General features: G+C 37.1%; 1 protein-coding gene and 1 long non-coding RNA gene across 3 annotated transcripts; one reads left to right on the forward strand and one right to left on the reverse strand.

Annotated features, from left to right (window-relative positions):
* Positions 1-2,648: 2,648 nt before the first annotated feature.
* On the forward strand, positions 2,649-25,314 carry LOC116812573 (probable C-mannosyltransferase DPY19L1). Of its 2 annotated transcripts, XM_058445897.1 has the most exons (10): positions 2,649-3,645; positions 5,713-5,784; positions 7,689-7,738; positions 10,772-10,796; positions 11,530-11,649; positions 13,079-13,253; positions 14,023-14,122; positions 15,276-15,401; positions 22,253-22,446; positions 24,183-25,314. In XM_058445897.1, exons 1-9 carry the CDS (start codon positions 3,634-3,636, stop codon positions 22,407-22,409), a joined length of 837 nt encoding a protein of 278 aa, XP_058301880.1. In that variant the 5' UTR covers positions 2,649-3,633; the 3' UTR covers positions 22,410-22,446; positions 24,183-25,314. The 2 variants fall into 2 exon arrangements, with proteins under 2 accessions (XP_058301880.1, XP_032614261.1); XM_032758370.2 differs by lacking the exon at positions 24,183-25,314 and having other exon boundaries at positions 2,650-3,645; positions 22,253-22,584.
* LOC131384491 (uncharacterized) lies at positions 7,749-13,994 on the reverse strand. The gene is made up of 4 exons (XR_009215380.1): positions 13,981-13,994; positions 11,105-11,302; positions 8,272-8,362; positions 7,749-7,899 (listed from the first exon to the last, which is right to left on the reverse strand). It is a non-coding gene; the product is annotated as an uncharacterized LOC131384491 (long non-coding RNA).
* Positions 25,315-25,616: the final 302 nt, after the last annotated feature.

Consider the following 25,616-nt stretch of genomic DNA (forward strand, 5'->3'; position numbering starts at 1 on the left):
AGCAGGAAGACAAGTGAAATAACCCTAGTCCTGCGTTTATAGAATCTGTTTTACTTACTGGGGGAACATGAACCAGTTAAGGTATTAATTCAGGTTAAAGCGATTATTGTCATTTTCTGTCATAGCCTAAAATTATGAAGGGCCAAAAAAAAGATGCTATAAACTATGTTATTTGCAAATTAGAAATAACTTAGTTGTAACTTTAGTATTTTTAGAAATACGTGACGTTGATCAAGGGCATTGGCTCATAAATTCTTTATTTTGACATTGGTTAAAGGAAGATAGTGGCAAGGCTACCCAGCCTTTTATTTCCTACTGAGTTCTCTACTTTTACTGATAGTGCCTCTCAGCGTAGGTTTTTAGCTGTCTGCCCCAAATCAGGTCAGCCTGTTCCAGTAGTACAGATTCTTTTTATGAGTAGCCACATTCCGTCCTGCCCCCTTCAAAAGAACTGTTGGACTAACAGTATGGGGGAAATGGGGGTGGTGCCGAGGTGGATGGGAGCAACCTAGGTAAAAATGCCACAGACTGCCACTGTTTTTACCCAGAGTTTCTCAGTTTTTTATGAATGAATGCTTCCCACATTGTTGCTTCCTTTTGGTTAATCTCTAGAACCCGATATGAGTGTTTTTTTTTTAGAATTTTGTCCAATTTTAAAGTTGTTTTGGAGAATGGGAGTTACCAATTTCTTCACTCTGCCGTATTTGGAAGTTGACACATTTTTTGATGTATGAGTGTTGATCTAGTTTGTATCCTGGGATAAACCTCACCTGCTCAAATGCAGTATTTCTTTTCTATATTGTTGGATTTGGTTGGCTAATACTTTTAAGGATTTTCGTCTATTATTCATGAGGAATATTTGTTGTAGTTTTCTTGTAATGATTTTGTCTGGTTTTGGTTTCAGGGTAATGTCATCTCCTAAAATTATTTGCAAGTGTTCTGTCTCCTGTTTTCAGAGAGATTTTTGTGTAGAATTGGTATTATCTCTTCCTTAAGTGTTTGGTAGAATTTGGCAGTGAAGCCCTCACGGCCTGGAGCTTTCTTTATGGGTAGGTTTTTTACTACAAATTCAATTTCATTAGGAAGCTCTCCATTTCATCTGGAGTGAACTTCGGTAGTTTATGTCCTTAGAGGAATTTTGCCCATTTTATATATGTCATCAAATGGATAATGCTTTTTAAATTTAGTCAGTTAAAATTCTTATTGGAATTTTTGTGTATATGCATATTTGGGAAGTGATCTTTTTGTTCTTTGGTTGACTTCTTATTTGGATTTGGAATTAATATTGGTCTCCTATTAAGAGCTGTTGTGAGTTTTTTTTTTTTTTCGTGGTCAATTTTTTTTGTTTTTCCTACTTTCTGGCAACTTGGGAAAGTTTTTTTTTTGAAAGTTTAATAATTCATCAACGTTAACCATCTCAGCCTAGGGCTTTTTGGGAGGGAAGATACTTGATTTCTATTTCAGATATTTGAATACTTTTTGTTCTAGTCAAGTTTTCTGTTTCTTTTTGTGCCAGTTTTGGTGTTTTATGATTTTCCAGAAATGTATCCATTTTACCTAGGTTTTACAATTTATTAGCAAATTGTGTAGCCTACTCTTCTTATTATGTTGAGTCCATAGTTATTTCTCCCTTTTTCATTTTGCTTTTTGTTTGCATCATTTATTTCCTTCATTAGACTTGCTCTAGAGGTCTATTGTTTTAATATTTTTAAAGTTACACCTTTTTTTAGACCTCTTTGGTTTTGTTGTGTTTCTCTTTGTCCTTATTCGTATTCTTACTTCTTTTTTGTTTCTTCTCTTCTGATGCCCAAGGGAAATACTTAACTCTGTTGTTTTTACCTCTCTTGTTTTCTTATCAATGCTTTTAAAGCTAAAATTTTCTTTATAAGTATGTAGCACTTTTTTATGTATCTTATAAATTGTCTATTTGTGATTTTTTTAAAGGTTAAGTTTTATGATATTTAACTTCTAATCAAGAATTTTTAAAGCAATTTCTAGTTATTTTCTAGTTTTATTGCATTTATAATCAAATATATATATTTGGAATTTATTGTTACATGGTATGTGAATATTCAAAAATGTTTCACTTGTGTTCAGGGATAATGTATATTCTCTTTGTGAAGTTTATATTCTCTGTGAGCTAATTGATTGTATTCACCTTTTATGTTAACTTTTGTCAGCTTTTTTATTCAGGGAGGCAGTGTTTAACATTTTCAATGAACACTGTCAACTTTTCTGTTTCTTCCTTTAGTTTTTGTCAGTTCTTATTCTGTGTACTTTGAATCTATATTTTTAACTGCAGATATGTTGGCAATATGTATAATCTTGCTTTTTTGTTAATTTTACTAGCATATAATATTTATTGTCTCTTTTCATATATTTTTTGCTTAAATTCAGTTTTGTGAGACATTATAATTGCTAACAGATTTCTTTGTTTTAAACTTACCTGGTATATCTTCTTCCGTTCTTCTGTTTTCAATCTTTCAGCATACTTTTAAGTATTTCTTTTGGTGACAATATAATATTAGATTTTTTTCCCTTAAGTCCAATTTGAGCATCTGTCCCTTAATTAGTGAATGTATGCTCTTTACATATATGCTAATTGTCATAATACTAGGACTTATTTCTTTCATTTTGTTTGGGATTTGTTTTCTTATGCTATTTTAGTTGCTGTATATTCTTCCTATTGATTTCTTACACTTATCAGCATACATTTCTTCTCCCAACAAGGCACAGTATTTTGAAACGCTTCATCACATACCTGCCACCATCTAGTTCCTACTCTTACCCTGTTCCTTCTGCTTCATGTAGATATCATATAGAATTTTAGTCATGGTTTGTCCTAGATATAATTTCTCCTCTTTTCTTTGGTTGTTGCTTTTTTAGACTATAATGAACTTGAACATTTGACAAATGTTTTATGTCTTTGTGCCCTAGTTTTCCTATTTATAAAGTGAAAATAATTCCACCTTCCTCACATGGCTTTTTGTGGGAGGTAAATGTGGCAGTGTGAGTGAGAATCCTTGATAACATGTGAATAATTATGTGAGAGGTGATTGTCAGTCAAAAAGTACCTTTTATTCCAATGCCTGCCCATTTCTACTTCACTCAAGTACTCTTTTCAGTCTCCTTTTCAGAATTCGTATTTCCTTTCCTTTACCCCGTAGTCCTTTGTGCTTTTATGATTGAAAGAAGTCTGTATGTGTTCCCAAGCCCAGAGCTGCTGGTAGGCTCCAGCAAGGGAGATGCTGTGTAGCCTGTTTCACCAGGTTTAGCACAGTAAGCTGGGAAAACCCAAGGGAAAAAGCCTTTGGGATGTTGATGAGTGTGGAAGGTAGGGTGTCGTTGGAGCTATCACTGTTCAGCAAAAGAAGGGAACTGTGAAGGTGGAGGATATAGCATTTCCTTCTTTAACAAAAGCAGGCTTGGTGTGGGAACGGTGGGCTCCATAATGTAATGAAAACTATTTTCAGATACTATTGAAATTAAAATATATTATTGCAGTGTATGGCTTAATGTAATGGTAACTTTATTTCTTACCAGGCTCATATTGGCAACTTATTAACATCAAAATTCTTTAGTTATAAGGATTTTGATACTTTATTGTATACCTGTGCAGCGGAGTTTGACTTTATGGAAAAAGAGGTAAGATGTGATTTCTAGTTCTGTTTCCTAAGGTTTTGGCCCATACATTTTTCATAAAGGGTGCTCCTCTTATATCAGACTCTTTATGTGCTGTTATCTCAGTTTGAAGGAAAAGGAAAATCTGGCAGCTTAGAGGAAGATTTTTCTATTTACTTTAGTGCAGCTCCCTGAAATATATGGCCTTTACTCATTTTGATAATTTAGAAATACACATTCAGACTAGCAGTGGTTTTCTAGGTGAGTCAACACAGAGGCATTTCAAGTTGCCGTTTTTCAGTGATAGCATTAATTTAGTCAAGCTCTCAAACTCTTACATTTCCACTCATTTTGTGGTTATTTAAATAGATATTTGCTTTGAAACATCAAGTCCAAGCTTTTCATTCCAACAGCATTTTTCTTTCTAAAACTGTATTCAGAGATTTAGAAGGAAAGCAGAGAGTAGTTTAGCGGATTGTGAGACAGAAGCCTGCAATTTTGCTTGATGTTCTTGAACAAGCAACTCTCATTCCTCGTGTTATAGTTTACTAGTTTCTAGTAGCATGCCATAAACAGATATTGTGAAGACAAAATGAGATAATACATAGGAAAGTACTTTGATATTTTAAATAAATAAATATTTAAATAAATATTAATTTGCAATACTTTATGAGCTGGTTTAGTTCAACAAGCATGCATATATGTGCATTTTTAACACCATCCATGTGGTACTGATTAATTACATCATCTGTGTCACTCCTTCAGAGTGGTATGTGTGTGTATATGAAACTGGCCAACAATACTCTATTGACATGTTAGTTTCCCTCATGATCCCACTGTGTTAGCCCAGTGTCCAGAGTTCCAGACCAGTGGATGACAGGGCACCACACAGGAAACTTTTATCTACCAGCCATTCGGAGTTGAGTGTGTTCTGCAGAGGTACTGTTTACTCCAGTGGCCTGTCAGTCTTCATTTATTGTGTTCTGGCAAATGGTTTTGACACACAATGGCTGACAAAGGTATATGAGTTTTAGTGTTAAACCTGCTGAAACAAAGGAAGCACATCTTGCAAGACATTGAAATGCATGTTCGTAGGGGTTCAAGACTCCTTCAAATATTAGAGAATTAGGATGTGGTAGAAGTTCTTTAACGTCATTGAGAACATCATACATACTGCTACAACCTGAGAGTATTAAACATAAGCTATGTGATGAAAGAAATTATTGAGGCATAGCATGACTTCAGCTAATTTGAAGAAAATAGCAAAGCTGTTTCCAGCATACCATTCCTCATCACTGTAAGTATCTTAACTCACAGGGACTGTGCTGTAGAGACAGAGTAGTGTCAGTTCAGGGAACACATGTTCCAATTATGGTACACCCATACAGTACCTATAACATGGTATTTCCTAACATGATATCATACTGACATGGAAAGATGCTTAAGATATATAAGGGAGTAAACAAAATGATACAGTCTTATTAACCCATAATTAACACACATAAAAGCAAAAAAAAGTGTAAAAGAGCAAAATTGTAACAGTGGTTTTTTGGGTGGAGAGATAATTGAGAGGTGTAGGGCTTTGTTATTAAACTTATTTCTATTTTTTTCTGCTACTAAAGAAAATGTAAAAGTCTTTTGTTCCCCTCAAACATTGATCATTATTTTGTTTATGTGTGAGAAAGTGTGTGTGTGTGTGTGTGTGTGTTTGTGTTTCAAGGATATTTTTATCCCCCACAAAATATACAGATAAAGCTTATTCCATTTAAAGGAGCTTTACGTACCTTAGATGAATATTAAGTTGGTCTCTCTAGTTAGATAAGTAGCATGCAAAAAGTGAACAGTAATCTCTTCAGTCTCATTTCACACTTACAGGTGTTTGGGTACTATATTTTTAGTGTTTCAACTCAGCATTTTGGGGAAGTTCATTTCTATGGAAATGCACCTTCCTTTTTATGATGGCAGTCAGTGAGTAGATTGGTGAATGTTCATATTTCTCTACTTTCAGAAATTTACCTATTTCATTATTTGAAATGAAATTTTGTTTGGTTAAAATATTTCCTTCTAACAAAACATCTCTTTGAATTTCAGACTCCACTGAGATACACAAAGACATTATTGCTTCCAGTTGTTCTTGTAGTGTTTATTGCTATTGTTAGAAAGGTATGTCCATCACTTAAGAGCTCTTTCTTATAATAGAATATTTTCTTGTTTTTACATAGTAGTTGCATATACTTGGCCACATTAATCTGATACAACATTTTGTATGGGCTTAATGTAACATATTCTATGTTTTCTTAATGATAGTTTTTGATAGACATTTATATAGCTTCAAAATATTCTGTCTGCTAGCATAAAACAGACATCGGAAAAGGATGGCTCAAGTTTCGATAGTCATGTATTTTGGAAGGCATGATCAGAGACCATATTGACCCAGATACAACTTGCCTGTGTAAATTATCACTGGCTTTTACCTTTAATGTAATAGTTCCCTAAAATATTTAAAATATACCTTTCTAAGTGATTTGTGCAGTGTGCAGTAACTACTGGATTGTGTTTATTATTAATCAGAAAGAAAAAACAGTATTTGCAATGTGTTGATGAACTAGATAAAATGTTTAGGTCCCCAAGTTGGCTTTGATAATAAAATTCAAAGCCCAGATATAAATAAGGTCAAAGCAAGTGTGATATTCCCTTTCTTTTTTTCTTTCAAGAATTGTGCACTCTGTAACCAAATGTGTCTTAAGAGAATGAACAGAGTTAATCTGTGATGAAAAAGAGATGACAGACCTTAAAAGCTTCCTGGTCTGCAGCCAGTGATTCCTGTGTTAACACAATGTCATTGATTTGTAGAATATTCTGTATTATAACAATTGTTCATATTATATATTTGTACTCTGCTTTGTATAGAACATTTTCACGTGAGTATTTAAATTGGTTATTCGGCAGCCCTATGGGGTAGACGAATGTTATCTCCATTTTAACATACAGAACTGAAAGATCAAAGATGTTGTTAGGAGTCTCACATCATGTCCACTTAAAAGCAAGGGAAGAGTGAGACTCGGGCTCTGCACCTTCCCCTGTCGTTGGGCTACGTCTGGTATTCAGCTGTGCACTCCGACGCACTTTTCATCTCTAATCAGTAATAGTTCCTGCTGTGTGCTAGGCTTTGTGTGTGCTTTGCACTTTTATATAGTTTATGTGGATTTGAACCTAGTGGGTACTCAAAAAATACTAAGCACTGGCCATCCAGAACACATGCAAAAGACAGCAACCTGAGTGGTGAGAGATGATGAAAACTATTAGCTAGGCTGTTTCGTTTAAAGAAGAAAAGATTCAGATGGAAAGCGGACAGTTACTTTGAAATACGGTAAAAGCCTGCGCCTTGAAAATAAGGTTACACACAATCTGGCTCCTTAGAATCATGGCCAATTCCAGGCGGTAGGACTTTTGACCAGAACTGATCTCAACTGATAAGGAGAGTGTTACAGATTCAAGCAGCAGCTGGTGGATTCTGAGGGCTGGATTACAGCCTGCCAGCAGTGTTGTAGAGAATATTTGTACTGGAGATAGGATTTTAGATTAGATGACCTCCTCGTTATTGCTAAATATGAAAGCACAGTGACTGTGTTTTGAATGCTTCTAGCTGTGATTATCAATCTCTGAGCCAACTCTCCAGTTTTCCGTGTGCACTGTTAAGAAGAGGTGTGGCCAACAACGTCGGCATGGTGGAAGCAGCACTGAATGTGAATTTGAAGCCAGAAGATCTGGTTTCAAGACTGCAGTGCTTCTTAGTAGTTGTCTACCTACAGGGCGATCATTTAATCCATACGAGCCTGTTGCTCATTTACAAAATGAGGATGATACAATCTACCCAACAGGGTTATTGAATACTAGCTTTGATCAGATACTACACAAATATAAGATTATGTTGTTGTGATTATTATTTTCTGAGTTATCTCTTACTTACATTTTCATTAAAAGTTTTACAGTTTAGAAGATACTTTATTTAAAATATCATTTTTCCCAACACAGCTTTTCTAAAGTGTTTCAAAATCTATTTACAGATTATTAGTGATATGTGGGGTGTCTTAGCTAAACAACAGACACATGTAAGGTAAATATGCTATTAAGAATTTTGTTACCTCCTCTGTTCATTTATTAAATAGATATTTACAGTGTATTAATTTTATACTCACATGTTGTGTACCTAATATTTGATAATTGATGTTTTTATTGTGGTCATTTCACTTCCTGGCGTTTCTTCTTATTTCCTATCTGTGCAGAACACAGCACATCACTTATTCATCCCTCAGATGTTATCCAGTACAGTCTGACAGTAGCCCTGCACATAATCTACACTCGAAGGACACAGTTTTGTACTTCAGTTCAGCAGGGAAAGTAAATTATTATGTGAGTGGTTTTAGGACCAGTGGACTGCCTTTTGGGAAATGAGCAGGGAAATATAAAACTGGATTCATACCTCACTTTTTACAGAAAATAAATTTCAGATGAAGCAGAGAATTATGTATAGAAAAAAGCTAAAACCCCAGAATTAACCAAGAGGGTATATTTATAACCTGAGACTTAGGGAGGCCTATAGCATGCTTGGTATTTTCCACTATCACACCCTTTATCTTACTCTCTTACCATTTGTCACTCTTTGTGCTTAAATGTTGATGTCTGACCTGTATCTCCTGAAGGGAGCGATTATTTTTGTTCAACAGTTTGTATACAGTGCCTGCAAGATAGTAAAGAATAGTAGTTCAATGAGTGAGTATTTACATATGACTAATGAACATGAGAAGGTAGTCTTGATCCTATGGTAAAGACATTTAGGTTAAAGTGAAGACCTTTTCACTTCTTATATTTCTAAAAATTAATAGTATATCCAATGCTTGCAGGAGTGGGAGGTAGTAGATGGGAGGGAAGTTTGGCAATACACAGTAAAACATATAGTGGGCCTGTCCTTTAGCCCTGCAGGTTCCACCAGTGCAAGTGTACCCTCTAGAGATGCTCACAGAAATACAGAGATGATGGGGAGAAATGCCTTTTGTAGTATCGTGTGTTATGTGAGAAATGGAAACATCCAAAATATCTACTATGATCCAATCATAGAGTGGTATGTTAGGCCATCGTTATGGAAATAGGTCCAGTATACATTATTGAATTTTAAAAATTGCCAATGTGTGTGTGTGTAGGATAATTATACTTCTATTTAAAATTTAGAGGTTTTTATGTGTTTATGCATAGAAGTGATCTGGAAAGATAAATCCTGTAATTATTAAGAGTGTGGGATTAGAGGATGGAGTGAAGGTAGTTTTAACTCTACTTTTATTCTTTTGTGGGATTTTGGGGGGAGAAGGATTGTCGAATGTGTATGTATCTATATTTTCTTTTTTTTAGTTTTTCTTTTTTTTGAGACAGAGACTTGCTCTGTCACCCAGGCTGGAGGAGTGCAGTGGCAGGATCTCGGCTCACTGCAACCTCCGCCTCCTGGATTCAGGCGATTCGTCTGCCTCAGGCTCCTGAATAGCTAAGACTACAGGCGACCACCACCATGCCCAGCTAATTTCTGTATTTTTAGTAGAGACGGGGGTTTCACCATATTGGCCAGGCTGGTCTTGAACTCATGACCTCGTGATCTGCCTGCCTCAGCCTCCCAAAGTGCTGGGATTATAGGCATGAGCCACTGCGCCTGGCCCTATATTTTCTTTTATAATTTGAATATACACACCCTTGTATTATTCCCTTACCTCCAAGTCTCTGCCAACATAATGGTAAATTATTGCACATACTCCTGAGAAAATCCTTGTTCTCATTTAGAAACAATTTACTGTAACATATACAGGTATGTGTTTATACCTGTAACATTTGAGTTGAGGGCTAAGGGGGAAAGAAGAACGTTCTGGTTTACAATGCCAAAATTTTTCTTCATTTGAGTTGAAATTATTTTTGCAGAGCTCAGGAAGAAGCTACAAAGTTTCAGCTGTAGTACGCAACTCTGGAAGAGGAAGGTGGAACTTTTCACAGAAACAAAGCTGTCCCTTCAAGAATAATAACTCCCCTATAGAAATAATTATAGGAAACCATTGAGCTTCATGGGGTTTTCAGTTCAAATAGGATCAGAGCTCTTTTTTGGAAGAGGAGTGGCATGTTGACATTTTATTTTGCATAACTACCAAAGCTAGTGTAAAAAGGAGAAGAGTAGGACATAAATTTTAACTATCAAAGACGTGAATGCCGATATTCTCTTTACTCAAAGACCCAGGAAGTAAAGTGGGATGGAGGCAGCATGATGTAGTAAAAAGTATATTGGCTCTGAAGTCAGGCAGGATATAGTCCTGGCTGCCACTTACTAGCTCTGTGATTCCTTTCCTTGGCTGTAAATTGGGGTAATAAATGGTTGTAGGATTAGAGTTAATGGAATGTACTAAGCATGTTAACATTGTGAGTACTCAACAAATGGTAACTGATAGTTTTTACTTGGTGTGAAAGAAGAATAAAGAAAGAACTGTTTCATCTCCTTCACTAGCCTCTTGTGTGTCCTGAGTTTGCTAATATATCAGTCTTTTTGAGGCTAGATTCTCAGATTATATGCTACCTGGATTAACAGTTTATTGATACACTTGTTCATTCATTAAAAATGTTGAGCTGTAAGTGCCAGGTATTACTCTAGGTCTTGGGAACATATCAGTGCTTAAGAAAGAGAAGGTGTGTGTTGTCAACTCACACATTTCTGTCTCTGACCCAGACTTCTCCCTTGAACTCGGATTTACACATATAACCACCTATTTGTTATCTCTACTTGGTTGCCTAGTGAAAAATCTCAAAGGTTTTTTTCATTCCATGCTTTGCTGGGGTATCACCAGTGAGGGAGCTGGGACACCACAGTGTGGCTTTGTTGTCCTAATAAATACCCATGTAGTCAAATAGGATATAATACAATATTGTCATTCTTCATAAATTTTCTTAAAAGAGTATAGCATCAGTTTTGGCATGTGACTTTCAGTTATTTTGATTTGCCTCTGTGTGTCCTGAGAGAATGTTATAGAAGTTGTAAAATTCCTATTTGCAAGATGAAAATGCAAATATATGAAGTAAGTGCTTCAATAATGAATCGATAGCAATATATTTTTTTCTGTTCCAGAAAACATCAGTTTGATCATGGAGAGGTAAAGACTTAATATCACTATAATTTTACTTATCTTAAAGTTGCATACATTTGGACTTTCCTTTCTATTTCCAGTTTCTAACTTTGTTGGCAATTGTCAGCAATCATCTTGAAAACAGCCTGTTATGTGTTTTTATGAGAATGCTACATGCATATTCACTGACCATTCATTTGTTAAAATTAACTAGGAAACTCATTTGTTCTGCTCTGATCATCTTTATGCTAATAGCAGTTGACTTCTGGAGCCCATTTAGACATACATGTGAGGTGTCTATTGCATGATTGGAAATCACTTTCCTCACTGCTCACCTTGCTTGAGGCCTCAGAGATGTGATTGGTTACTGCTCCCATCTCCTAGTGGTCCAGTCTGGTTTTGAGGGCAGTTCCAAGGTGGAGCCCTCAGATCTTGAGGCAGCAGTCATTTCTTTTACCACTGTCTTTTCTTGGTCTGATGGTAGCATCAAGGTAGATTAAAAAATGTGGGCTTTATTAACCACAGGTTTGACTCTGAGAATCACAGAAACACTTGCCTTAATGACTTTATAATTGTAGCCTTCCACTAAAATGAAACAGTTTGAAAGTGAATTTTAAGAATTGTTAGAGAAATTTCAGAAACCTATGTAGTAGTATTTTTTGTTGCTAAGGAGAACATACCCCTTTCTGCATATTGCCAGCTTAGTATTCTTAAACTTCACAAACAGTAGGAGTAAAAAACATTTTCTTCTTTCTTTCAGCTGGTTTACCATGCATTGCAATTGTTAGCATATACGGCCCTTGGTATTTTAATTATGAGACTAAAACTCTTCTTGACACCACACATGTGTGTTATGGCATCACTGATCTGCTCAAGACAGGTAACATGTTATGTTGGAGTATAGCTACTATGATAATTTTAGCCTTTATTATTGAGTGGCCCTAAAATAATGAATTACAAAGTCTTTTAAGTGATTATAGTTAAAGCTCTTCATGGTTTTGTACTTATCTTTCTTAAAGGGTAAGGGCCAAAGCTGATCATTTTCTATCTTTCTAAAGATTTAAAATAGTTGTTGGTGTACAACAAATACCGATTTAGTACAGACTGAGTTCATGATTGATTACTGCAGGTGCTGATAGAAAGCAGAGCTTAATTGTACAAATAATAACTTTTTTTGTTTTGACATTCATATCACAAAGAATTCTAACAATTTCAAAATTATATATTCTTTTTTTAGTATCAAACTTAACTTTTTTTTTTCATTTGGTTCACATTTGTGTGCACATTCTTGACTTGTGCTTTTTAAAATTTAGTTTAAGCCTTCCTTGGCGGTTTGCTGCTTATTTTTCCTGGATAACTGCCTCCTTGTTCTGTATTCACAGATTTATGCTTCTCCCTAGTGTCACCTTTCCGTCAGTCAACCAGCCTAGGTACAACAGCAGCACCTCCCGTAAATGTAGCAGATAGTCACTGAGCACCTACACTGTGCACTCTAGGGATAGAGGAGAGAGTAGTGGACAGAAAAGTCAAAAGCCAGTGTTTATAAGCCCTCAAGAAACTTGAAATCTAGCCCTGTAGACACATAGAGAAAGATCAAGAGAACAAAGTGTTGTTGTGGAGTGTGGACTATTTGCATGTGGAAAAAATTAGCCAGCCTCGAGGTTCCCAATCAGAATGTTGTATTATGTTAGAAAGGCACTACTTTCCACCTTTCTGACCCCTTCAGGCTGGCACAGGAAAGGAGGTTGGTTGGAAGCCTTTAATCTTGAGCCTTATCCCACAGCATGACTGATGATATAGGTTGGTGCAAAAGTAATTGTGGATTTTGTCATTAAAAATAGCAAAACCTGCAATTACTTTTGCACCAACCTAATAGAAAGTGTCACCCAGGGCAGGTTTTGCAAGTGTGGGGTTCCTGCTGGTCACACAGGACGTCGCATTCAGAAGGACCCTGAACTTGGTTGAATGTTTGCTGCTGCTGTTTTGAACGTCTTAATTTTTTAACAAGAGACCCCACATTTTTGTTTTGCATTGGGCCTTGTAAATTGGTTGTGCCTTTACTTGAATCTGGGAGTAGAGAAAGCAGATTGAGAAAAGAGCTTCCTACATTGTGTTCCGCTTATATGAGGCTGATGGTAGAATTCTTTTGATCCCAAAGATTATTATTTTGGGGCTTTTTCTTCAGGATAATTAATCCTTTATTTGGGACTCTAGCAGAGGCCACATTCTTCTCCGGGAAGAAGTTTTGCATAACAGATGCATACTACTTTATACTAACAATTACCAATGTATTCTTAATTTGGTTTCAGCTATTTGGATGGCTCTTTTGCAAAGTACATCCTGGTGCTGTTGTTTTTGCTATATTAGCAGCAATGTCAATACAAGGTTCAGCAAATCTGCAAACCCAGTGGAATATTGTAGGGGAGTTCAGCAATTTGCCACAAGAAGAACTTATAGAATGGATCAAATATAGTACTAAACCAGGTAAAAAAAAAAAAAAAGTCATATTATTTAACTGTTTTTCCCACAATTTTATATACCACTGCAAACTTTTAAACCCTAGTTGTTTCCACTGATCTCACTCTTTCTAAGCAATGTTGCTTTTAGAATATCTAAAACAAAGGAGGTATCAATCCTGTTTAAATGGTTTACAGGGGAAACATTATACATATGTTCTTAGTAATTTATTCTGCCATTTTTTATAGATTTTAATTTTTTCAAAATTTATTCACAGTCATAAATGCCACATTTAAAATAATTTTTACTGTGCTTATTTTCTTAATGTATTTTTAATATTAGTCCTTCACATTCCTTCTTGAAATAGACTCATGGAATGTGACATTTTATTCATGTGTGTGGAAAGGGAGACTTTGTTGTCATCTGAGTATCAAATGATTGAATACTAAATCATCTTCCAGAACTCCTTGTTACTATAAAGCTTTCCTAGTCCATTTGATACTTCTTTTTTAGATTCAGGAAAGATTTCTAAGATTTTTCTTTAAAGAAAGAAAGAAATCTTTAATGATGAGATGATGAAGCTCTATTTTCCAAGGAAAATAGTTTACCCAGGCCTGGCTGCCAACTGCTACTTTATCAGCCATCTGACTTCATTCTAGTTCTGCCACTGAATCTTGAAGTCATGAACCTGCTGGACCTCTGCTCTGTTACCTGTGCAATAATTGATTTACACTTGAAGGAGACCCCTTCTCACCCTCAGTGAGTGTCTTCCTGAGACCCTCCTCTTCCTTTCCAGATGCAGTGTTTGCAGGTGCCATGCCCACGATGGCAAGTGTTAAGCTCTCTGCGCTTCGACCCATTGTGAATCATCCACATTATGAAGACGCAGGCTTGAGGTCAGTGCACAGTCTTGCATCATCAAAACAAACCTCCCATGCAAACAGACAGTGAGTGGAGGACACCAGCAAAGTAATGAGGAATGTTCCAAAAGGATATGATGAACTGAGGCTCATCGAGGCAGGGAGCAGAAAGCTGAAATAAGACTGTTAAGCTCTAAACAAATCCGTTAAGGCTTCACAGAGCAGGAAAGCGACAACTTTGGGGGCTATCTTCTCTACCAGGCAGAAAAGAGAAGTCATACTATCGCACTTTCCCACAGGTTAACAGGGCTCTAAAATGTCCAAGTCCTTTTCATCCTGTAACTCCCTGGAGAGTTTAACTTAGAGTGTTTATTAAGTTTTCTCATAGGTGATTTTTCTTGAGTTTGGAGAAGTCATTTGAAATAGAATCCCATTCAAAGAGGAGTTTATTCTGGTTTTCACCAGTATAGCCTGTTAGAATGATCTTGGGTGTTTTATGTTTTTTTAGATTTTTTTGAGACTTTAAAAAATAATTTAGAGACATGTTGTCTAAATTTTTTTTTAATTTAATTTTTTATGCAGTTTCTAAGGTAGGTGAAGCTATTCATTTTCAAAGTGATTAGGTGAATCTTATTAGCATCTTCTTTTGCATAACAATGGCATGTACATTCACAAATAAGCTTTTTCATTAAAAAATCAATCTCATCAAGCTAATTTCCAGACCAGTTTTGTCAAATAAGTTTAGTTTTTCTTAAATCTAGAAATAAAACGAAGAACCATTTAATGTGAATTATTGTTGATATCAAATTTGGGACTGTTGCAGCTTCAGAGTAGTCCTATAGTTGTGTTTGTTGTAGTTCATCCCTGTTCACACACAGGGTACCTTACTCTTACATGTGATAGAGTAGTGAAGAATTTAAGACAAATAAATAAGTGAACAAACACAAAGAGACGAAGTTTGGAAATGTAGGGGTGTATTAAAGGTCACCCTCTTCTCCCACGACTTGTCCTCCTTCTGCCTTCTGCTTTTGACCTCACTGATGCCCCTTAGCGAGAACTTCCATGGGGAATTTCCTCCTGACTGGATTCTTCTTCATCGTCTTCTAGCCTAATTCAGTGCTTTCTTCCAAATGTGTTATTGTATCGTTTTAGTCTTGAAAATTTTATGCCCAATTATTTTTCTTTAAAGAGCCAGAACGAAAATAGTATACTCAATGTATAGTCGGAAAGCAGCCGAAGAAGTGAAGCGAGAACTGATAAAGTTAAAAGTGAACTATTACATTCTAGAAGAGTCATGGTGTGTAAGAAGATCCAAGTGAGTATCAACACAGTTAACATTTTATAATCGTAAGACACGAAGGTTAATTCAAGCACATGGCACATGCTTTGCTGGTGGCAGGGGTGTGTATATAACATAAAGTATACATGGAAAAAACTTTCTTTTTTTTAAACAGGCTCTCACTCTGTGGCCCAGGCTGGAGAGCACTGGCATGATCTGGGCTCACTGCAGCCTCCGCTTAATTTTTGTATTTTTAGTGGAGATGGGGTTTTGCCGTGTTGGCCCAGGCTGGTCTCAAACTCCTGGCCTCAAGTGCTACTCCTGCCTTGGCCTCCCGAAGTGCTGGGACTACAGGTGTGAGCCACCATGCCTGGCCTGAAAAAACCTTTTAGATAATGATTTGGAGACTTTCTTTTCTAGTCTTTATAAATATCTTTTTTTTAAATAATGATTTGTATGTGTATACTACCTTAAAGAGATTTTATTGGCACTAGTTGATAATCTCCCAAATTGTTCATATTTGCTTTTGATGTTTTAAAATAAACTTTTATTTAAAGTTGGATGTATTTTCTTTCAAAAGACTTCCAGGGTCTGAAACCAAGTAATGGGGAGTCTCTTTTGGTGAAGTCAGGCAGCTGAGCACCAGGGGCCGCATTATCCTTACTGGGTCTCTGTGCTACACCACGTCCTGTCAATGGATGGGATACCCTGTCAGCATCAACTCAGAATGAAGCTTTTCTTTCCTGGTGTTTCACATCTTACTTGAATGGGAAAATGACTTTACTGTGACCCACATTCTCTTGGGTTTATAGTTTTTAAAAGTTTCTATTTCCAGAGAGATGTTTACTAAGCTGAGTATAGCTCCAAGTGACAGTAAGATCTTCAAAGCAGATGTGAATCTAAAGCTATCTAAAAATGTGGCACATAAGTGACTGGACAGCAGGTGACAGTAGTGACAGTAGCCTGCTTTTAAAGTACCAAAACATTCACTTCATGGAGAGCACAGTACAGGAATAATTTTATCAGAAATAAACACTATTTTATGGAATAATAATATTTTTAAAATTCTTACTACTCTGTAACTAAATATAAGTGTTCAAGAGATTGCTATATTTGTGGCTTGATCATACTTGCCCACCATATATTTCAATGACACATATGGTATTAAGACAACATTGTTAAATACTGAGTTGTGAGTGAAAAATAGTTCTGTGACATAGTATCTACAGCTTTGCTCATAAGGCAACTAAAATAATTGTTGATTATAGAATGATTTTCCTATGAATGTGTGCTATGTGGTTTGAATTCGGTCAGGATTTATAGAAAATGTTATTTTGTAATAATTTAGAAAATGCTTTAAGCGTTTGTGGATATATATATGAAATTCATATACTCACCTTTCACATTGTTATATAAATTTAGGACAGAAAAGTTCTAAGCATCTCATAATGATCTTATCAGGAAATTATATGAAATGAATGGTAGGCTGACATTTGCAATAGGAAGAACTCAGTTCTTAGCATAGCTTTCTACCAGAATGAGGATCTTCTTTATTTCTGTGGGCTTCACTCTCTTGAAACAACTGTAAGTTACTGGAACATAAAAATAATTTTCATAACCTTTTTTCTCCAAGCTCACAATGAGTCTTAATTCAAGAGTTCCTTTTTTTCCCTAGACCCCTACATACAGTTTGAATATGTGAAAGTTGCAGAGGCTTTGTGCTATAGAGTGTTGGGAGAGCTCCCTGGATTTGTATAGCTCTAACAGTCTCATGTTTGGGTTCATGCTATTTGCAGAGTAGGCAGAGCACTGTTTTACCCACACAAGAAAGGATATGAAGGCAAATTCAGGAAATATGGCAATAAACTTTGCACACTAAACAAAATCAGCAGACATTAAACTGACTTCAGGTCACTTATGAGCACTCAGACTGAGAATTGGGGTGCAGAAGAGGGTGTGCTGGATTTCCCCATCTGGACCTTGACTTGCCATTTATTGTGTCTGTCACAGCAGGAGTTGAGTGGGAGGAAGCTACTAAAATGACTCTCTCATCTGTTTTCCCCACTCATTAAAACAACACTCTCCATCTAGTACAAGATCTAAGCCAGGCTGATGACACACTGTCAGGAAACCTTGGACAGGTCCACTATGCTTCAACCTTGACACAAAGCAAAAGCTGTGCTTTCTGTCCCGACAGGGAAGCAAATGGGGAGTTCAGATAGGAGAAGAAAGTGAAGAATGACTAATATTTATCTAGGGTTTAGGTAGTTTCTTTTTTTTTTATTGAGACGGAGTCTCGCTCTGTCGCCGAAGGCTGGAGTGCAGTAGCTCAATCTCGGCTCACTGCAAGCTCCGCCTCCCGGGTTCATGCCATTCTCCTGCCTCAGCCTCTCCGAGTAGCTGAGACTACAGGCGCCCACCACCACACCCAGCTAATTTTTTTGTATTTTTAGTAGAGACGGGATTTCACTGTGGTCTCGATCTCCTGACCTGGTGATCCGCCTGCCTCGGCCTCCCAAAGTGCTGGGATTACAAGCGTGAGCCACCACGCCCGGCCTGGTAGTTTCTTGACAAAGCTTTCTGCCAGATTTGGGACCTTCCTTATTTCTTTGGCCTTCACTCTCCATTTCAGTTATGATCAGCCTGAAACCCCTGTGGATTGCGGGGACGTGAAAGTATGTCGGAAAGGGGGAAGCAGATGGGGAACTCAGATAGGAGAGGAAGGGGAAGAGGAACCAATATTCATCTAGTGCTTAATCTGTGCCTGGCAATTGGTGAACCCTATGTTTAAATGATCTCATTTACAAGTGGCTTAATTGTATGGCTTGATTATTCCTTAAATATTTGACACTGTGTTTAAATATAAACACTCAAATCTACTTGCATGCAAGTTGTAGATTAGTTTTTATTTAACTACAGTTCTCTGCTTTCTTTTACTCCAATAATAGAGTTGACATAAAATACGTGCATTTAGAAGAAAATTATTCAGATTTCCACTAATGCTATTTGCAGATGGCTGACCTGGGAAACCTTGGGAAACTCAGATGAGCAATAAATAGTGTTGCACAAGGCAAACAGAGATCCCCAAGACAGCTGTTTGCCCTCTTTTTCCTAAAAGCTGTTGAACTCAGGAAAACTGTGGGTCATTCTCTACTTTCTGCGTGTCTCACTCTCTGCCACCATGGGCCCCCAGTGTTGTAACAGTTCAGCCTTGACGTGTATGAGAAAATTAAAAGGTAGAAAACTCATGCCCAGCCATATGATCATAGGTGTTCCATGTCAGTAGAAACCAGTGTCAGCAAGGATGTGCAAAAAGTGTGCACTTGAACCGTCCTCATGGGAACACTCATTGGCAAAACATTTCTAGGGGATAGTTTGATGAAGGGAAGGTAAGAAAAAAATTGTGCAGTCCTTTGGCAGAGTGATAATGTTGCTTCTAGAGCAGGGGTCTCCAAGCCCCTGGCCATGGACCAGTACTGGTCTGTGGCCTGTTAGGAACCCAGCCTCACAGCAGGAAGTGAGCAGAGGGTGAACAAGCATTACAGCCTGAGCTCTGGCTCCTGTCAGATCAGTGGCAGCGTTAGATTCTCATAGGAGTATGAACCCTATTGTGAATTGCACATGCGAGGGATCTAGGGTACATGCTCCTTATGAGAATCTAATGCCTGATGATCTGAGGTGAAACAGTTTCATCCGAATACCATCGCCCCCACCCTCCAGTCCATGGAAAAATTGTCTTGCACGAAACCAGTCCCTGGTGCCAAAAAGATTGGGGACTGCTGCTCTAGAGATTTAGTTTGCAGAAGGGAGCTCTGCACAAGACTGCTTGTAGCTGCATTGCTTTATAATGGCAAAATGGGAAACAAAGTATCTGTCTGTAAAGAATTGGTTAAATAATACATATGAGAACTAGCAGCTTTTAGAAACAATAGAGTAGATCTTTATGCACTGAGATGGAAAAATGGTGCCACATTTTATTGTTCAGTATAGAGTCCCAGAATAATTCCATTTTTGTAAAAACAACTCGAGAGCATCTGTCAGGGTTTTCCAGAGGGACAGAACTAATAGGATAGATGTGGCCGGGCGCGGTGGCTTATGCCTGTAATCCCAGCACTTTGGGAGGCTGAGGTGGGCAGATCACGAGGTCAGGAGATTGAGACCATCTTGGCTAACATGGTGAAACCTTATCTCTACTAAAAATACAAAAAATTAGCTGGGTGTGGTGATGGGCACCTGTAATCCCAGCTACTCAGGAGGCAGAGGCAGGAGAATGGCGTGAACCTGGGAGGCGGAGCTTGCAGTGAGCCGAGATCACGCCACTGCACTCCAGCCTGGGTGACAGAGGGAGACTCCATCTCAAAAAAAAAAAAAAAAAAAGGATAGTTGTATATATGAAAGGGAGTTTATTAAGGAGTACTGACTCACATGATCACAAGGTGAGGCCCCACAATAGGCCATCTGCAAGCTGAGGAATGAGGAAGCCAGTCCGAGTCCCAAAACCTCAAAAGTAGGGAAGCTGACAGTGCAGCCTTCAATCTGTGGCTGAAGGCCCAAGGCCCCCTGGCAAACCACTGATGTAGACCCAAGAGTCCAAAAACTGAAGAACTTGGAGTCTGATGTTCAAGGGCAGGAAACATCCAGCACAGGAGAAAGATGGAGGCCAGAAGACTCAGCCAGTCTAGTCCTTCCACATTCTTTTGCCTGCTTTTATTCTAGCCATGCTGGCAGCTAATTAGATGGTACCCACACAGATTGAGGGTGGGTCGACCTCTCCCAGTCCACTGACTCAAATGTTAATCTCCCTTGACAACACCCTCACAGACACACCCAGAAACAATACTTTGATCCTTCAGTCCAATCAAGTTGACACTCAATACTAACCATCGCAGCGTCTATGTATATAATGATATCCGTGTCTATATGTGTGTCTGACATTGGATAAGAAAAGATCCAGCAGATAGCAAATACTGTGTGTTCTCATTTATAAGTGGGAACTAAGCTACCAGGATGTGAAGCATAAGAATGATATGGACTGTGGGGACTCAGGGGAAGCGAGGAGTGGGGTGAGGGATAAAAGACTACACATTGGGTACACTTTACACTGCTCTGGTTATGGGTGCACCAAAATCTCAGTAACTGCCACTGAAGAACTTATCCATGTAACCAAAAACCGCCTGTTTCCCAAAAGCTATTGAAATAATTTTTTTTTTTTAAAGTTCCAGCAGGATATATGCTGGATTGTTTATAGAAGTCACCTCTGAGAAATGCTATTGGAGATGATGGTGACTTTCATTTCTTAAAATGTATGTAGGTCTATATTTTGATACTTTTATAACGACTGATTATTATAAATTAAAGATGTTATTTAAAAAGGGAAAATGATATACATCCCTGCTACAGTGTTTGCCTCATGGAGGAGAGTGAGGGAGGGACTGCTACTAAACATAAGAGGGACTTGGGAATTTTTTTTTCTCTTGTTTAAAAATAAAAAGGGAAGCAATTATGACAAAACATGAGCAGTTGTCAATTCTCTATCATTTTCCCATATGTTTTTCTGTTTTTTAAAATTCCTCAAAAGGTAGATAGCAGCATCCAACAGTTATATCTATAAAACTGTTCTTGATTTAAAATAAATGGTACTGTTATTTTGAAGGACTTATTTAGGCAAATGTCATATGATGCCAATTTTACTTATTCTATTCTTTATAAAGATATATTGCTTTTGAGATTTATGTGTTTAAGATGTATGCTCAACACTACCAGAATTTCTTTAAATTGATTCATTCTAGAATATCGACTGTCCAATTTAAGATGTTTTGACCTACTGATTTTTTGACTTTATGACAGTGTTAAAGCCATATGCATTCAGTAGAAAGTATACTTCAAATACCCATACAACCATTCTGTTTTTCAGTGTCAGTACAGCATTCAATAAATTACATGAGATATTCAATGTTTTGTTGTAAAATAGCATTTGCATTAGATGATTTTGTCCAACTGTAAGCTAATATAAGTATTCGTAGCATGTTTAAGGTAGGCTAGGCTAAGCCGTGATGTTGGGTAGATTAGGTGTATTAAATGCATTTTCAACTTATGATGGGTTTATTGGAATATACCCCATTGTAAGTTGAGGAGCATCTATACAATTAATGCAGCTTCCCTGTGAACTAAGCATATTTGTTCATTATAATTTTTTAAATCAATGTCATACGTTTTTCTGTGTGAATGGTGCTAGATACCTGATCTCTCATTAATCCTGTCAAAATGTTCAAAATAGTTTTTCTTAAAACTATGATTAAACATGAAAAAATTTTAAAGTGGTTTAAAGGTATTAAAATATAAACATTTGAATAATGCTAAAAAATGAGAAAAATACACTTACCATTAATTTTTTTAAAACCAAGAATAAGTACTTGATAAGCAACTAAATGAGTAAACAATACTTATTTGACAGAACATGTGGGGAAGAGGAGAAGAGAGAGATCAAGAGAGAGAGGGAGAGAGAGAGTGTTTATTTGTCATGGGTGTTTATTTCCCCATTTTACAAATGTGAAAACTAAGACCAAGGGAAGCTACCTGCCCAGAACCACATTCTTGATAAGTAGCTGAGGCAGAGTTTAACTGAGGTGTCTCTTTCCCCAACACCGACATATATGTACCTGCAGGTCTGTTTCTTTCCTTATAGTCACCTTTGCTGCATTGACCTTGTCCTAAGGTGAGTCACAGCAGCTTATAAAAACATAAATAGCTATATAACAGGATTATTTAAAAACTAAAGTAATTTAAGTGGAAAAAAGGAAATGAGGTCAGGAATATAAGAAGTGCTCTGCTTTCTCTGCAGTTATATAATGCACATTGATTTTTAACATGTACATTCATTTTTCTAGGCCTGGTTGCAGTATGCCTGAAATTTGGGATGTAGAAGATCCTGTCAATGCTGGGAAAACTCCCTTATGTAACCTCTTGGTGAAGGATTCCAAACCTCACTTCACCACTGTATTCCAGAACAGTGTTTACAAAGTCCTGGAAGTTGTAAAAGAATGACTGCTACATGAACCGCTGCCTACGGAGAACTACATCAGTAATGATTTTAATGTTTTGCTAAGTTATGTGTTGTTCATATCCCCAAAACTTTTATAGGTAACTGTTTTCAAATAGAAAACGTTTTATTTGGTCAATTTGAATGTCATTCTAATTATAAAAATGACTTACACCTTTATCAATTGGTTACTATTTCAATGCACCCTTTAAAATTTGCTATGCAAATGAGTATATGCTTGGACTTGACTTCAATATTTGTGCTAAAGTGAGCAAAGCTACCTGTATAAAGAAAACACAATGGGTTGTGACAAGGATGACATGAAAATACAGGACAATTCTGACAATGTAGGGGCTGATTTTATAGTGTAAGAACTATTAATGCCCCTTGCTTCTCTTTTCTGCCTCTTGCTCTTGTCTTTTGGACATTTCAGTGATGATTGTAAGTTCTTCGGTCATGTCAGCCCCTGTCATCAGCTTGAGTTACAGTAGATGGGGCAGACATGGAGTGTTTGCTATGTAGAACTGTCTGTCTGTTTTACTTCCTTGTGCTCTTTTTGTTCTCTGTTCTCTTGTTAATGAAGCTTTTCCTGCCCATTATTAATCCAAACTCTTGGACCTTGTGGTTAGGAAATTCCCTTAACTTCCAGCCATGTGGCATTATGATGTCTCTTTCTCTCTATCTTCCTCTCTCTCTTGATCTCTCTCTTCTCCTCTTCCCCACATTTTCTGTCAAATAAGTACTATTTACTCATTTAGTTGCTTATCAAGTACTTATTCTTGGTTTTAAAAAAATTAATGGTAAATGTATTTTTCTCATTTTTTAGCATTATTCAAATGTTTATATTTTAATACCTTTAAACCACTTTAAAATTTTTTCATGTTTAATCATAGTTTTAAGAAAAACTATTTTGAACAACCCCAAATATAGTGCATCTAGAAACTAATGTATATTTGAGTAGACATCATTTATAGTGGAACAGTAAACTGTAGTACATGGTAATTTTTCTTTTACTATTAAGATACAATAAAACATGACTAATTTTGCTGTCAAAAACGTAAAGAATAATGATAAATGGAGTTTTTATATTTTACTTTTAAGATTGCCTGTCTTTAATAAGACAAAGCCTTAAGCCTTATGTTATAATTTTGGTTCTAAAAACCATCATTTCAGTATAAGGAATGAGTATATTTTGTCCTCCTCTTTAGTTTTTTTCTTCCTATTTATTTTTGTTTTGAAAAATTTCTACACCTTCTTTGAATTCCTTGTATGAATTTTTGTTTCTTAGAAGTTAATTTGTGTGAAATGAGATTCTTCAAAACGATGAAACCTCATAGCTCTGAGAAAAGGTTTTAGGGTTTTAAATTCTAAGCAAACCGTGACTATGGCTGACTGACTACACATTTAATTGTACTGCTTCTCTTTCTTAACCACGGGCAGATTAACCTCATTGTGGATTGTCCTTGAGACCTCAGTCCTCAGGCATGGTTTCTGGTGCCCACTCCTGGAAGCCTCTGTTCCCTTTCTACCTTCTTACCAGAGCCCAAGGGCAGGCCTGGTCCCGGGGAAGCAGCAGCTTGGTGACGTGAGTCAGCTGCAAAGGCTGAGGAGTGTGCCCTCAGAGAAGCACCGCCCCCAAGCCCTGCCCCAGCGCCCAGAGCTGAAGCTCCCAGGGATGCTCCTTCCCTGGAGGCGGCCCAGGAGAGGGACTCTGGCAGTGTTCTTCAGATTTGTGGCCACTGTTTCTCATTTGCTGGTTGACTGTTTTTATTTCTTAGGCTTTTGCTAGTTTTAGAAAATGGGAAGCAGCCCATGATTTGTGGATTAAAAGCAACATTTGAGCGATGATGCACAACAGTCCAGGAAAATGGGCAGTCGACACTTGAGGCTGAGGATGGGAGTCGACATGGACAGGGAGAGGGAGGTGCGTTCTGCTTATCTGTGATTGTTTCTCACCTGAGTGTGGCTGATTGTGTACATCCAGCAGTTACAATTTTCAAAAAGTATAGTTTTACATTTATTTTGTATTTTTCTCACCCCCAGTAATTTCCTTCCAAATAAGTTCACATGTAATAAGTCTAAATTCTGTATAGGAAAAAAGCATTAAAAATACTATTATAACTTATTCATTTGCTGGGAACCATTAAAAGTAGTATAAATTAGCTTTTTCCAGAAGGATCCTTTTGTAGCAGTGTTTATGAATGTAACCCCCAGCAAAATATGGCTATATATTAGGGGAGCCAGTTTGGAGCAGAGACCTGAAGGTCCCTGCTCACAGCACCAGCACTGTGGAGCATCCGCACCTTTGATGGCAATGCAGATTGGTAGCAGGTTCCATAGGCATGACAAAACAGTATTAAAGCTCAGTGTTTTGCGTATTTTTAACATTTAAAAATATTTTTGCTTTAGTGTGAGGAAAGTAAGGATGGGCAAAGAGGCAATCAAAATAGCTATTGCTATGACATTTTCAAAAACAAAGTTGGGGCTGTATTTCTTTAAAAAGATAAGCCTCTAAAAATGCTTGGCAAAAAAAAAATAGTGTTAAAATAGGCCAGTGATATTAATGAGAAAATGAAAGTTTGTATCAGGAATAAAGTGATACTGCATAGGAGTATTGTATTTTTATGAATTTTATGCCAGTTGTTTACATGTACTATATATGTTAAATAAAAAAAATCATGAGAAATGAGGGAAGTGTTTTTCTTGATTGTTATTTTCATTTCCACCTTGATTGTGAAATGGTATGGTGTCATCAGCCGAACACACACCCAGGCAAGAAAGCACCATATTCCAGTGACAGATAAAGAGCCCAGGACTTCTCTGGGTATGCTTACACACAGGAGGGCATATAGGTGTTTCTAATTAAGTGTCTTTATGCCCCTTGACTTTTGCTTTTGATACTCATGCTGAATTTATTTATTTCTGTTTCCAGATGACTAGACGTTCACTTTGCAAATAATTGTTGTGACTCTATGTTTGCTCCAGACACAGAGCTTTTATTGTCACCCAAAGAAGCCTATGGGAACCAAAAGAATCAAGCTGAACCAAGATTTCTGCCAGAATCAATTTCCTCAAGCCAGAAGGTTTTATCATTCACAGTCTGTGCAAAGGATTTTTTTTTTTTAAAGAAAAACAGACTCCTTTATTGATTTCTCCCTTTACCCTGCCTCTCCTTGCCCCTTATTTTGCCCTGACTTTGGGATCTCACCTGC

The sequence above is a fragment of the Hylobates moloch genome, unplaced genomic scaffold (genome assembly GCF_009828535.3).
Source record: "Hylobates moloch isolate HMO894 unplaced genomic scaffold, HMol_V3 SCAFFOLD_1, whole genome shotgun sequence".
Taxonomy (NCBI): domain Eukaryota; kingdom Metazoa; phylum Chordata; class Mammalia; order Primates; family Hylobatidae; genus Hylobates; species Hylobates moloch.